At 40.7% G+C, this 15,456-nt stretch overlaps 1 protein-coding gene across 1 annotated transcript; it reads right to left on the bottom strand.

Moving 5' to 3' along the window:
* Nucleotides 1-11,591: 11,591 nt before the first annotated feature.
* On the bottom strand, nt 11,592-14,856 carry si:dkey-251i10.1 (uncharacterized protein LOC100038774 homolog). The gene is made up of 4 exons (XM_012855341.3): nt 14,636-14,856; nt 13,333-13,819; nt 13,092-13,232; nt 11,592-12,977 (listed from the first exon to the last, which is right to left on the bottom strand). The coding sequence occupies exons 1-4, from the start codon at nt 14,744-14,746 to the stop codon at nt 12,820-12,822; spliced, it is 897 nt and encodes a 298-aa protein (XP_012710795.2). The 5' UTR covers nt 14,747-14,856; the 3' UTR covers nt 11,592-12,819.
* Between the last annotated feature and the right edge of the window lie 600 nt (nt 14,857-15,456).

Raw genomic sequence — 15,456 nt, 5'->3', positions numbered from 1 at the left:
TTTTGACAGCGTCTACGAGCACGGCAGTCGTTGCTCAAACTCGTGCTTTCTTCTTAATGAATGTGATGGTTTGCAATCTGTAGGAGCTGAAAGCTGCTTTCACTCCCGTAGTTGGTTTCAAAGTCCAGAGCTTTGATTTTAAAAAGGCACCTACACCTGCAAACCAAAGCCCAGTTTCCTCACGGCGATCCTTTAGTTTGTATCTTATTTTGCAGTCTGGTTTCTTTCTAACCTGGAATTATAAAGGTTTAGCAGAGAGCAATGTAGAATTAAAAAAAAAAGAAGAAAAGGAAAAATGTCCTTAATTGCTTGATTGGCAGAATTTTTAGAACAACAGCTGAGAGACAAGATGAGGATTTTTTCAAGTTTTAGCACAGCAGTCTCTTAAGTTGCTTGAATGAGCAACATGAAAACAAAACTGAAAAAAAGTATAGAAAAATAAAACACAAATCAAGTTACAAAACTGAGCCGCTGCGAGATAAAAAGGTTTCGGGACGGCTTATTATTCCGTCCCCTGTGGACTAATTACCACAGTTTTCTCTCAAACCTTCTCCAACTAGGTTGCCGTGCCAGTTTCCGGAAGGGGTGCACTTTTAAATTATACCATTATTCTTAAATTAGAAGTGAGAAACAGAAAACACACAAAATAATTTTTTTAAAAACGTGACCGAAAATGCACGAAACACGGCAGCAAATGCAAAGCCTTTGATTGCTTTCGTTTTGAATCTTTAAATCCTCCACAATGCCTCATTTTGAAGTACATAGGAGAAAACGGAGATGAGTAAAGAGATGGTTCAAAATCTTTGAAGTGAACTTCTGTTGCATTGTAAATAGCGTGTCATACCATACATACTGTCTTGGTTTAATATATATCTAGAATATTTGGTGGTGAGGCTGAAACTGGTGGCTGGTCCAAATGGGGGGGAAATAGTTATTTTCAATGTCTTAAAACTCTAATCTTAAAAACATCATAGATGTTTATGAGAAAGTTGCTTTGAGTCTTACAACCGTTATGACATGATCATTATTTACACAGGAAGTAGAGACTGAAGGAGGTGCGCTGACAATATCTTCCTGTCTGAAACACGTACTCAGTCAGAACACGTAAAGTGTCTCTGGTCTTAGTTACCGTCTGCTTTAAAGATAATTTAAAAGCAAAGATTATCAAGGCTTACGCGAATTTTATTGATGTATTTATTTTTTTTGTCAGGTGGTTACCCTTGTATTCTATTTTTCTCAATATTTAAAGCAGATCATTGGTGGCGCACCACCTCCTATTTCCATTTCCCTTGTAAATAATTGCTGGTTTCTTTGTAAATAAGAGTCAATGACAGCTTAAAGCCCCCCATGGCTCTCTCTCTCTGGTGTTTTTGAGTTTAAAGCTGGTAAAAGTCCGCTTTGGTCGTGGTCCTTCTTGGACTAGCCGTCAAAGTCAGCCTCCAGCACCTGCTAATCTGGATTTATTCTAAACGAAAAGAGTAACCGCTGTTTTAGATAGTAATGGCTTTGTTACCATTTAACAGAGCGTCACTCCAATTTTCTGAACCGTCCCTTTTAACAAGGAACACAATTAGTTTCAGAGCATATAGGCGATGTCATACAAGTAGTCCCTGTCATCTAACCATTACTTCTCAGAAACAGCGTCTGTTCAGGTTTTACAAATATCCAGATTCTGTTTTGACTTTGAGCTTTACAAACACAGCGAAAAAGCAGATTATAAAGTATAAGACAGCGATACTAAGCTATTACAAAATCTACTTTATATTCACTATATGAACATGCAGTTATTAGGCTACCCCTTTTTTTCATTAGACGTCCTCCTCTGACGACCACGGCGGATCACCCCTCTCCTTTAGCAGAGCACAAACTTTTTTTTTTTTTTTTTTTTTTTTTTACTTTGCTTTGTCACAGTGATGAGGGGACTCGGCCGTGTGTTTAAGCCTCCAAAGACTCGACTCGGAGGCTTTTTTTTTTTTTCGTGTGCGTGTTCTCAGTCACTGTGGCCTTCTTATGGCTTAGTTCAGCCGGATGAGACAATTAAGTTTAGAAGTGTGCAGCAGCGTAACTAAAAACATGCATTCCTGTCTTCAGTCCAGCACATTCCAACTCTGAGTCTGGCATTTGTTTTGCGCTCTTAAACCTCCTGATATCACACAGAATCTTTAACAGCAAACCTGTTGCATATTTCCACGAAGATCATTTTTTAATTCATAACACTTGAGTAAAATTTGCATTTCCCATACTGTCTTTTTTTTATATATATATATTTTTTTATTTTAATCTGATCTTTTCCTTAATTCAAATTTCACAATAAGATCCCGTAACCTCCTAAGCTCTGAGCACAGCTTGTTCTTGTGCGGACTGGTTTTATAGGCAGCGTGCACCGGGCTATTGCTCTTGTCTCTCTTGGATATCTGGATCGCGTTTTTATTGAGCGGACACGTGCGTTTAAAAGAATTCAGATCCAAAAAGAGAAGTGGAGATTATTGACGCTGCTGCTGTCTCTGCCAGTATGCCAGGCTTTGGACATTATTAGCACCATTATGAAAGTTGTGGTAAATAACAAATTTATAGGAGATAACTTTCATTTTTTTTTTTTTTTTTACGATTTTTCTTTTCACAAACCAAAGAAGGGTTAGGATAACTTCAGTTTTTGGAGAAATTACCTTTTTTATGTGAATAGGATTCCTGCAATCAAGCTCGGTTGCTTTAGTTTTTATTTTATTTTATATACAGTTTTTCTTCTTATGGCAGGGTGCTTGTGAAACTGCGTGTACGCTTTGTCACTTGATTGGTTGTTTGTAGTTTTGTGGATTGTGTACTTTTGCCTATCGTAGACCAAAATAGACTAATCTTTTTTTTTTCTTTTTCTCTTTTTTTTTTTTTTTTTTTGAGAAATGCAACAAGACATAAAAATGAATCCGACGCAGTAGCTGTGATGTAAACGTACGGCATGTTGAGACATGTATCCGATTGTAAATGTTGCATCGTTGCTCGGGCAGAACGCGATATTTAATAACCGCTGGTTTTCTACACACACACATTTTGCAAACTGTTATACACTATTTTTTTTTGTTTCTCCTTCACTTAGGATTGCTTTAAATGACTTTTTCCTATTTCTTTCGTGTGTTTTCTGTATTTTGTAATAGATTTCTTCTAATAAGGCAGTCCCTAAAATACTAATCTGACGATGTGGATTAGAATAGATTCAACCAGTTATACTTGAGATGGACCAAGATGTTAATTTTGCACATATTTGTAGGTTGTTTATTTAAGCCAAATAAAAGAAGAAAAAAAAAGAAATCATGATTCACACCTTTCAATCTCAGCAGTTCTAAAAATGTCCAATTTAGTCAAGGTAAGAAACACAAACAAACAAACGAAACAAAAACAAACTCATCACCCAACAATATGTGAACAAAAATCTACACTGAAACCAAATTAAGCGATGGATTTAACCATCACAATGCAATCCAAATATGTGATTAGGTACCGTTTATTTTATAACAGATTTTCGCTAATAACACACATTGTCTGTGAGATGAATGTAAAACATTTAGGGAATTTTTGGTATTTGGCCAAGGACAATAATTCATCACTGGAAAAGTCTGCTGTATGCTTCCATATCCTGTGGTTTCAAAATAGGAAAATTCAATTACTGTAATTCATGCAGCGTTGTGCATCTGGGCCGAAGACTTCAACGACAACAAAAATTTGCAGATCTTAAATTTCATGTACCCAAATAACGAAACAAAAACAAAAAAAAAATCTGTTTAAATTGCTTTATTTCGCTCTCTATTTTTATGAGGCTTTTTGCTGCCATATCATGTATGTAGACGCTTTTGTAAACATGCACTTGAGTTAAACTATGAGATGTGCTTCGAAATATGTGTATATTTTGTTAGTCTTTTTTTTTTTGTGTGTGTGTGTAGCGTGATATATAATTTCCCTACCAATTATTTCTCGGACACAATTCTGAACTTGGCAGAAGTAGAGCTGTTGTAGTAAAGGTAGATTAACATCCCAACTAAGCAACCCTGAAATATATGCTGCAGTAATGTGTTTTCACTTTGTCTTTTTTTTTTCTTTTGGATAATTTATGCTCCAAGTTGGTTTGTATTTTATTATTATTATTATATTATTATTGTTGTTCTTATGAAACAAGCTTGTTTGAAATGTGTTGACTGCTGTTTTGAAATAGGGGAAAAAGTTGGTTTTTTTTATGTATGTGCAAGGACAATTTTTATATGATTTTTGTCAAACACTGGACAGGGGTGAGTTTTCCAACATTTCCAAGTTGAGAGATGTATTTGACAGACCTAACTGCACAGACGACACCCGCTAGAATAGATTTGATCCGTCAGAACAGCTTCGCGAGTGGGAGCGTTAACGACACACGACCCCTCCTGTTAAAAGAAACAAAACAAAAGGAATTCGGAAGTAAAAGACGTCGACTTAGTGCTGGTTATTTGATGGGTACAGAAAAAAACAGGAAGTATTTCCAAACTGTTGCATGGCAAAGACTGGTGACAGGTTTAATTTTATTTATTTTTTAATGGGGGGGGGGGGGGGAAAGAAAGAGTGCTCTTTTAGATTTCCAGAGAAAATTACATAAAGGGATGCCACTTCTCACCTAAGCAGTTATTGCATTCAGCTGACCGGTACCCTCTACTGTAAAGCAGTTTGTAAACCATCAGACCAAACACCACTTCTCAAAGTAGAAAAGAAATTTGCACTAGACTGATTTATTTTTATTTTTTTGGGTCTTCTTCTATATAAAAGCAATATAACAAACTCCACAAGTTTTTTACCGTAGAAACCAAACAGCTGTCACAGTCCCAATAGTGTGAGTGCTCGTATTTTACCTTTTTAAAAATTTTTTATGTTGGTAGGTCGAGAGAGAGAGAACGTGTCGCCTTTTTGAAGTGCACATCCATAAATTGTTTGTAGCAGGGTTTCTTCTTTCTTTTTCATTTGCTTTGAAAAAAAAAAAAATCTCGACCCAGTGTTATTGTCCAAAATCAAGTGGCATTAAAACTCTCGTCTCCTCCTGTGATCGCGTTTTGGACAAAATACACAGCACTTGCGCGTAAGAAGCGGGATTCAGGATGTCAAAGCGAAAAGAAACAATTCTCGGTGTCGGTCGTCTGCAACACACAGCCTGCAACATGTTTGAGGAGAAACAAACAAACAAACAAAAAAAAAAAGAAAGAAAATGCCAAAAGATAAAAACCCAGCTATACCCACCGTTGTGCAACGTTTTAAAACATCTCTGCATATTTGGTCACTTTGACTGCTATTTTTACAAAAAACAAAACGGAAAAGAAAATTGCTTTAATTAAATAATTTAAAAAACCCAAAAAAGTGCTTCTGTAAACACACCATTATTGGCTTCTCATAATTGAGAATCTTTGTCTACCAAATTGTATCATACGTCATCCTTTTTCAATGACATCATCGGCAGCAGCCGCGTGGTTTCGTCGACTGATAAATGTAAATTTCCCCAAAAAAAAAAAAATCACACGGCAAAATGTCGCCATTTTGTTTTGTTTTTGAAAAAAAGTCTGGGTGTAGTGGCGTTCCTGTTTTTGTTTTCCTTTCCCGTGGTGTTGTTGAAAGATGTTTGCAGTTTTGTCTAAATTTGCGTGTTACAGAAAGCATAAGTATGTGCCTTTCTTGTAATATCCTTGGTGAGTTTGTTTATTATTGAAAAGCTGAAGCCAGCCAATTGTGTTTGCACTAAAAACCAAATTGCTTTTTTTTTTCTTTTTTCTTTTTTTTCCTTTCTGATGTAGACTATTTAAGCGAGCTTGTTGCGTCACTTTAACCGTACAGTATGCATGAGGGTGAAATTGGTAAAGTCTAGGGCTAGAGCTCTCGTCTGTTGACCTGTAAAACCAGTGCAGCTTAGAGGATCCTTGTGAATATATCTCGGCTTAGTTTCACGTTTAAGTTTTCACGTCCATCTCCTTTATACTACAGCAGTTTCAATTTATTTTTCTCACAGTTTCAGCAGTAACATAAAAAAAAATACATTAAAAAAAAATCAATAAAATAACATAAACCATGAATACAGCTTTTACTTTGACATGCCACAGTTAGAATTACAGAACTCCAGCAAGAAATCTTCTCATTTCTCCAAATCCATGGGAACGCATGAGTTAGACGAGGTCGCCTCAAGACTATTGGTCAAATTATTATTATTATTTTTAGTTATATTTATTAATTTTTTTTCAGTGACATCGAAAAAGAGTCTTACGATTGCACCTTAATCATGTCAGTCCATTGGGGGAAAAACAGCAACAACAACAACAACAAAAAAAGGCTGGCAGTGTAATATCTCTGATTTTAGCACCTTACTACACAGCATGTTTTCACTTTATGCCAGTTTAACTATTCTTCCATACGTATGATTTCAAATCTAAATCTCATTTTACACAGTTTTGATTTTTTTTTTTTTTTTTTTTTTAAGGGATGTGCCAAAGTTTGGAGGCGATCTCTTGAGTTGTTATGCTTGTCATTTTCTTTTCCTTTTATCAGTTATAGCAACGGTATGTCAAAACTTTCCTATAACAGTGTGTGGAATCAATTTATCTCAGCAAACAGTATCATTACTTGCCATTTTACAATAAGCCCTGTATTTCACATATATTTACCAGTGATGTGTATTTGTTATTATAAAGAAAATAGCCGTAAAAGCTTCATTATGTTACATAATATTGTGACTTTTTTCGAAAAACTGTGAAGACTTATCTTGCATATACTTTATAAAGAAGTATTAAGCCTTAATACAAAAGACTAAAAAAAGTGTGGAAGAATAAACTGATTGTTGCTAAGTAAGGATGATTTTTGTAAATGTTACCAGCACTTTTTTTGTAATTTTCACTCTCTGAGGTATTGTACAAGTTCAAGCTGTTTGTGAAGTTTGATTATGAAGGAATAAAAACTAGTACTTTCCTGTACTTCACAGAAAGTCTTCTTGTTGTTTTTCTTCATGCGCTTCATTTGCTTGTGCTGTTTTTGCCATGAATAAACTTCCACTATCTAAACAAGGCCCCCATGCATTGCCTTGCAAAAGCGGCCCAGTTGGTCACCTTTTCTCACATTGCAGTCACAAAATGGAATTTAATGGGCAAGACCTAATGGTGACGCGAGGATTTTTCTTTTGACAAATACCATTTTTGGGCACCTTTTAGTCTAATATTACCTCCCAAAAATAAACTGCACAGCTGGCTGCCATCGGAAGTCGCCTAATTAGTGATCAGAGTAAATTTGTGCATTGGGGAGCGGTTTAACGTAGAGTAAAGCTTTAATGTTCGATCCATTATCCAAAACTGGAAAGAGCATGGCACAACCGCCAAACCCACCATGACCTGGCCCTCCGCCTAAATCGACAGGCCGGGCCAGGCGTCCACGCATCAGTGAGGCAGAGAAAGAGGTCTAAAGTAACTCGGGATGAGCTGCACTGCTCCACGGTTCAGGTGGGAGAATCTGTCAAGAAGAACACTGTTGCTCATGCACTCCACCAATCTGGCCTTTTTATGGAGGAGCAGCAGGAAGGAAGCCCTGGTTGAAACAGAAACCCCGCGTAGGTGACACGGCGAACATGCGGAAGAAGCGCTCTGGTCAGATGGGACCGAAACGTAACGTACAAAGCATTGCATTAGGTGGAGATCTACACTGAAAGTTGCCCTGGACGCGTAGTTCTTCTTGTCGTGAAAACGTGGTTGGCGCTGGCGTCACGCTGTGGAGACGCTTTTCTCCAGCAGAGAAAGGGCGGCTGATCAGAGTCGTCAGGAGGATGCAGCTAAAAACAGGGCAATCCTGGGAAAACAAAACGGTTAGAGAGGACAAAATATTTGACACTGGAGCTGGAAATACAGTGGAACGCTTTAGATCAAACCACATTATGTGTTGGAATTGACCAATCAAAGTCCAGTTCTGATTCGAATTGCATTTTTTTTTTTTTTGGCTTAGATGACGTATGCACTGTTTGGATACGAGTCAATCAAAGTTCAGTCTTAAATCTGCTAAAAGAACCTGTGGTAAGGCTGGAAGCTGATGTTCACAAAAGCTCTCCATCCGATTTTTTTTTTTTTAGGATAAGATAAGAAAACATTCTGCCTCTAGGTGCTCCAAGCCGGTAGAGACACAATCTAAAATACTGGTCCTACACAGTACTGGCTCACGGGTGTCTGAATATAAACTTTAACTCTAGACTTTTCAGTTTTCCAGTGAAAATATGGGAGAACCATATCCTTTTCTTTTCCGCCTTACAATTTATGCACTACCTGATGTTTGTCACATTAAATCATAATAAAATGCATTTAACATTACAGTTTGAACAAAACAAAAAAAGGGGGTGTGAATTCTTATGCAAGTCGCTGTATATCATGAGAACCCTTGAAACGAAACACATCAATATATGAGTCAAATAAATGTGCATTTACCCCACAGATGATGAGAGAGCCCTGGTGGAGGTAGGTGGAGGTGCCAATTACAGTTGCACTACGGGCTGGAATGGATCCCAGAATGCAGGAAACACCCAGGACGAGCTGCCAGCTAGTTACAATCCCATGACTAATAAACGCTCATTCTTCACTTCACACCTACGTGCACTTCATCCGTGCAGACTCCAGTGTTTGGACTGTGGGAGGAGACTGATACAGCCGATGTAGAGGATTTACACAGAAACAAACCACAGAGTGGGCGTGAGGCTACGCAGTAAAGACACACAGCTGCTGATAGGCCATGAAGGGTTTTCTCAGAGGACAGGGAGAAGAAGGGAAAAAAAAAAAGTCTCAAATTTTCTTCTCTGCTCTGAAGCGATCAAGCTGGTGGGCAGAGTGCGCTGCATGTGTAACCTAAACAAGACTAATATTAGCCTTTATCCATTCTCGGACTAAGACCGTACAGATGGCCTTTACAAAGGAAGCGGGACACGCCAGATAAGTGCAGCCATCTGTAGATGATATTCTGTTTCCTGATAGGCCGATGACAATCAACAAGTTGAATGCGGCCAACACGCATAATTACAGTTATTGCCCATAAAACCACATTAAAAACAACAACAACAAAAATAATCTGCAGACACACAGAGTTAACAGTGAGCATTTATGTTTATTATTTAACGTGGAACAGTTGCGTTGGCCGTCTTCACCACAGCATCTGATTGTGCCCTCAGCAGACTGGGGATTCAGCCCTGTGACAGCTGCAAGGCCGCTTTTTTTTTTTTTTTCCTTCCCTGGTGAACACACAGGAGGACTGATTGGGTTATAAACAGCGAGCAAGTTAGAGACGCACCGCAGGGTTGAACCACGGAGAACTTTATGAACTTATATAAGATCACTCTGGGAGCAGGTGATGCAGCTTTATGCATCTTGTACTCTAAACGACACGTGTAATAACTCCGCTTTTATGCCATCAGAGGTCGCCAAGGCTCCTCAGTCTGGGTGGCAGGAGGTGGGGTTTCTCTCGGAAGTTATTTTTATTTTAAGCAGAAGTTAAGAAGGGAAAGTTGAAACATTTTAATATGAATCATCATCTTTGTTTGTCACTGCAGTGTACATGCCAGTGAAATGAGTCCTCAGCATTTAATCCATCCCATAGGGGGCAGTGGGCCACCACCATGTGGCGCCAGAGGAGCATTCAGGGACTAAGGGTCTTGCTCAGGGATCCAGAGGGGCAGTCTGTGGGAATCGACCCGGAGACCTCTCTAACCACCTGGCCACAACTACCCCCCCTCCCCTTATATGTATACTTTCTCTTTTGTTCTTAATGGTACCTCTGGTGAGCAAATATTTACATTTAATTTGAAGAGAAGCCGAGTCTTTTAAAATCACGTTTACTTAATATTGCAGCCTTTAAAAACAGGTTAACTCTAACCTGTCAGATCAGTGGATTTTTGGTTAACGGTTTCTTGAAACATGACTTTTTAAAAAATATTTTTATTGGGTCCCACTCATTTTTATTTCATTTTAAATAAAACTCCTGAAATTCTGTCCTGTCATTTGACTTTGGTGTGCCGTCAAATATTGGGCCTCATCTGGCCTAATACGTGGGCATTAAAATATCAGATAATTATTACTTTCATCTCATGATTTTTGATGATAATGGCTTACAACTAATGCAAATCCAAAATTCAAGTTTACAGAAAGATTACAGTATTTCCATGTACTGGACAATATATGCAGCAAAGCCTTGGTCAGGGCTCCTTCTGCACGCATTAACTGTTCAGTGAGCCGCTGCGTTGATGTGGTCTGCCTGTCGCTCTGCCGATGGGTTCAGGAAGGCCAGGTTAGTTTAATAGCGGCCTTCATCTCGTCTCGTCTCCATTGTTGGTGCTGATGTATCTCATCTTCCCCTTGATAAGACTAGATTCTTTACCGTGTTTAGCTCAGGTTAGCTTTCTGGCCAGTCGAGCACAGAGACACCATGGTGATTAAACCAGGTACCCAGGTGGCACCTCTGGCTGTGTGGGCAGGTGCCGGGTCCTGCTGGAAAATGAAATCAGCATCTCTGGTAAGCGCACCGGGTGAAGGAGGGGTGCAGTGCTCTATTGTAATAACTGTTTACATGCATCTTGCACTACTCATCATGACTGTATATTGATTTGCACTGCTGACTGCTTTTTCACAGTACCAATTCTTAACATATACATTTGCAAAACCGTACTTTAACTGTAATATGCAATTACCTTCCACTGCACTTTAATTTAATAGCTGCTGTCCAAACTAATTATTAATTTTATAGTAATAGCTACCTGTATATCATGCTCACAATTCTGCCTATAGTAATAACCACCTGTACATATATTCATAGTACATGTAAACTCTTATAATAATCTGTACATTATGCTACTGTACATATCTGTAAAACTCTATTCACTGCAATATCCACCTGCTATTGCACTTCTGGTTAGACCTAAACTGCTTTTTGTTGCCCTGTACCTGTAATGACAAAGTTGAATCTAATCTAATCTAATGTTTCCTGGACTATTAAACATAGTGGACCAACATCAGCAGATGACACGGCTCCACAGATCACATCACCAACTGTGGATCCTGCGCCGCATCTCAAGCAACCTTGTTTCTTCTCCACGCTTTTCCTCCAGACTCTGGAACCTTAAGTTTAAACTGAAATGTAAAAATTTACTTTCATCTGAAAAAGAGGACCTTTGTCCAGTCCTTTTCCTCCTTAACCCAGGTAATGGCCTTCTGACGTCTCCGGCTAGGAAGAGGCTTGGCACAAGGACTTCAATGGCTGTAGCTCCTGTGGCCCTTCAAATTATTATGTTTGTGAAGTTATTAACCACTTGACTTCCCATTAATGTGCCCAACCAGCTTGCTCAGCACTTTTAAAACTGATTTTTTTTTTTTTTTTACTTCCTTTTGGAGTGCCCCTATGGCCTTCATCATGTTTCTGGGCAGAAAGTGGCCTAAATATTCCTTGGTCTTATAGAAATGTTTCTTACTTCTTGCAGTTTTGAACTCATGTTTACCCTTTTAGAAGCCCATGATGCATCTGTAAACACAGCTAGCATCAACCCTTCTGCGCAAGACCCCCTCGAAAATGGGACGCGACTCGGAAAACAGCTTCAAGATCCATTTATTTACAAGACAAAACTTAAACGGTTCCGTTTCCATCCACTTTTATTAGCAGCTCTTTCAAACAATCTAAACTTTCATCAACCGGTCAGAAAAGCAGGTGTTTTTCACTGGATGTGCGAAGAACAGGCGGTAAATGTTTTTGGTCGCTTTTTAAATTTCTCTTACAGTACTAAAAAGGTGGAGAAAGACGAAAAAAAACGAAGGCGCTGTTTTCAAGCTTGTCTGAGCCTAAAACCGCAAACGTTTTCTCCCTTTCTCCTCCTGCTTCCCACTAGCGCCACCTGCTGCCAATCAGGCTAAACTACATGTCCTCAACCAAATCCATAACCACTGGAAAATGTTTCTGCCTAGAACTGAAAATACGCTCCCAAAATACCATTTCTTTGTAGAATGTCTAACATTTATTTTGTTTCCCTGCAAAAAAAAAAAAAAAAAAAAAAGTTTAGATTGGACCCGCAAAAACCTTTACCAGCACTCCCCATCCCTGCCTAAACACAAAAGTCCACCGCTTTATCATTAGGAGCAGACCTACAGCACCAAGCAAACACCTTAAATCTCCATCTTGAAAGTTTTATATTTTCCTCCTTCAAATAATTGACATTTAAACTGAGCTAATATGCATAAAATCCTATTAATTTAGCCATGAGCTTTTAACTGAAGACATGCTAGAAAAACACAAAGCAATCCTATTTTAAACCTCCAATGTTTTTTCTTCTTTTTTTTTTAAGACGTCTTGTGCTCTGTAGGAGGCGTGCCACGTTCAAAAAGAGCACACGCTCCGGTGTTCCTACTCTAGAAGCTCAAGGGAGATAAGCGTGAGTAAATATAGCAGTCGGGTGTAATCCACTCGGTGCCTTTCGTTATCCTGCGAGTGTTCGGCTCATGCTGTGACGGCGGCGGCGGACGGGACAGGCAACAGCAATGTTTAAGGTTGTTCCCCAGGGTAGATTTATTCAAGTCGGGACCATACAAACCTAGTGAATGACACAAGGAGGTATTCATATTTATCTTTTTTTTTATAATCTGGAATGACATTGGTAGAGAGGGTGTGGAACGTTTTAAAATCATAGATGCACAACATACAGCCACCTCTCACAGCTACTTCGTGAGATGCTAGTTGTTCCCATAAATAAGGCAGAATGCAAAGTCCATAGAAATGGGAAGTTAATACATTTAGCCAAATTGGACAGTGACGTGACAACATGAGGAATTAGATGACTTTCTTCAGCTCATCGTACAACACCAGCACGAAGGCGCCACCCATGCCCCTGAGCACGTTGGACCAGGCTCCTTTGAAGAACGCTTTGCCGCCCTCGTCGCGGGCGATCTTGCGCCAGCAGTCGATGGTCCCGGTGTACATGATGTCAGCTGAGGGAGGAAAAATTAAAGAAGCGTTAAATAAATGGGACAAAACTACAATAACCACCAATTAAAAACGTGCCCACTGGGCTGCAAAGGCCCGTTTCACAAGCTAACACCTACCTCCTTTACGTCCAGACTGCATCATCATACGTCTACGGACAGTATCGAATGGGTAAGACGTCAGGCCGGCAACAGCCGTTACAGACTGTGCGATCATCCAGCTCACCAATATGTGGGTGTTCTTGGGGTCTGGAAGCATGCCTGTGAGGAAGCACGAACGGGGAAACAGCATTCAGAACCTGAATGTACGGCGAGGGTTACCACATATGCATGAACGGCCATTGTTGTGAAGCCAACATACCCTTAGCTGTGTCGTAGATGCCAAAGTACGCGGCCCTGTAGATGATGATGCCCTGCACAGACACGTTGAAGCCCTGGTACAGCCCCCGCAGACCATCCGACTTCGTGATCTTAACCAGACAGTCGCCCAGGCCCTTGAACTCCCTCTCGGCTCCCGCTTTCCCCACGTCGGCGGCCAGACGGGTACGGGCGAAGTCGAGGGGGTACACGAAGCAGAGCGAGGTGGCTCCGGCGGCACCTCCGGAGGCCAGGTTACCGGCGAAGTACCTCCAGAACTGGGTGCGCTTGTCGACGCCGTCCAGGAAGATCTTCTTGTACTTGTCTTTGAAGGCGAAGTTGAGGGCCTGGGTAGGGAAGTATCTGATGACATTGGCAAGGTTGCCTCTCCAGAAGGAGAGGAACCCCTGCTCCTTGGGGATGCGGACGACGCAGTCCATGATGCCTTTGTACTGCTGGTCGACGGCGATCTGTTTGCTGGCATGTTGGACCTGGAACATTAGAAGAAGAAAAAAAAAAAGAAAACCCATTAAGACAGCCGGTCAAGACGCGGTCACACTGTTGCTCCGTCGTGACCTTGTAACCAGGTTTTGAGTCGTAAAAGCCGCTAATGTCCTCCCCAGCTGCTACCTGTAATCAGTGCCCCCCTGGCAGTCGCTGATAAGGACTTCTGATCAATCTCAAACCGATTTAAAAATCCGTAAACCAAAACTCACGTTAACCTAAAACAAATTAGCAAGTGCTCTCAGTCTTTCGGCTTCCCGGCCCTTTGGAGCGTGAACGGATGCAGAACTAGTTGACCCGGCTTCGCTCGGCGCCGCCGGGCCTCGGTACTTTCACTGAGCGCTACGTTTAGCCGCTGCGACGGCTTTTTGCCCTCCGTAAAAGTGACACAGAGCCAGCCTGGTAATCACAATGTGGCGGCAACCGGGATATTATAGTTGTAGTTGAGGATGAGTGGGGGTGAGAAGTTTGTACAGAGTGTACCGACGCCGCTAACAGCGTTTGTCCTTTGTTAGCTAGGGCTAACAGCCGGCTAAGGTTAAGGCGCAGCGCTAGCGCTAGCTGCCGGGCTCGTGTAGGTCATTCCCTCTTCTGTGGTGACCTTAGCTTCCCGCACGCGCAACTCGTCTAAATTCATTTATTCAAAACAATTAAAACGTTTGTCAATGTCACAGAAAGCCCCGCGGATGAGCAACAGCCACGTTAGGCGACACCGCAGGGTGTTCTTCGGCAGGGTGAAACCAGCTTAGCGGCTAACGCTCAGGCAGCCTCCCGGAAGACGAGCTTTTTTTTTTTTTTCTTACCTGAAGGAGAAGCTTGACTCTCTCGATTGGGGCAACGGCTGTTTTGGAAATGGCAGCGGAGATACCGCCGGCTAAGAAGTCCTTAGCGAATGAAATAGCCGTCTCATTCATGTTGCGATGTTCTAGATGTGCCTTTCAGGTGGAACAGAATCACACGGTGTTTCCCCGCTACCCTTTACGGCTGATGGCCTGGACCGACGAAATGGCCGATTGAGAAGCCGCGTAGAGGATTTATCTAACCGGATAGATCGCGATACTGCACGGGAACTCGAGTAGTAAACCATTGGCCAAGACTTCGACGTCACGCGGATTGTTACCAATAGACTGTCTAGATTTGAATGGCGTATGTTAGCGTGCCATACGTTCTTTTTTTTTCTTCCAGGAAAGTAGATTCACGTGAAGTGACTCACTTGATTTGGACGGAGCAGAATGAACCTCGGCGTGGATTCTCCCGTTCTTATCTGGTTTCCGGTTCAGTGTCACCCTGAGAATAAGCCTGTCTGTCAGATAACAAGAGCCGTACTGAGCGGCGAACCAGTCTTAAACGTTCAAGCTCTCTATGGCCAACTACAAGTGCCAATCACTAAATCAGGACATAATGGAACAGTTTCTGTAAATAAGTCAAAAGGGAAAACATAAATGAATTACATATAGATTAATGACACATACAGAGTGATGCCTTTTGTTTATTGCGGGTCATTTTGATGAATATGGTTTAGAGCAATTGGAAGTTTTTTTCAGAAAATGAAAGTATTACATAAGCCAACCAAAAAAAAAGAAAAAAAAAAAAAAAGATTTTTAACAGAAAAGTCACCTTGTCC

The sequence above is a fragment of the Fundulus heteroclitus genome, chromosome 11 (genome assembly GCF_011125445.2).
Source record: "Fundulus heteroclitus isolate FHET01 chromosome 11, MU-UCD_Fhet_4.1, whole genome shotgun sequence".
NCBI lineage: Eukaryota > Metazoa > Chordata > Actinopteri > Cyprinodontiformes > Fundulidae > Fundulus > Fundulus heteroclitus.
This window is presented reverse-complemented; position numbering and strand designations above follow the sequence as displayed.

Bases quoted from the DNA above. Each gene is read 5' to 3' on its own strand.
- si:dkey-251i10.1 (XM_012855341.3), bottom strand. From the start codon at position 14,746: ATGAATGAGACGGCTATTTCATTCGCTAAGGACTTCTTAGCCGGCGGT. The intron at 13,820-14,635 runs GTAAGAAAAAAA...CTAATGTTCCAG, and splicing joins GAGTCAAGCTTCTCCTTCAG to GTCCAACATGCCAGCAAACA. The intron at 12,978-13,091 runs GTAGGTGTTAGC...TTCCTCCCTCAG, and splicing joins GCAGTCTGGACGTAAAGGAG to CTGACATCATGTACACCGGG.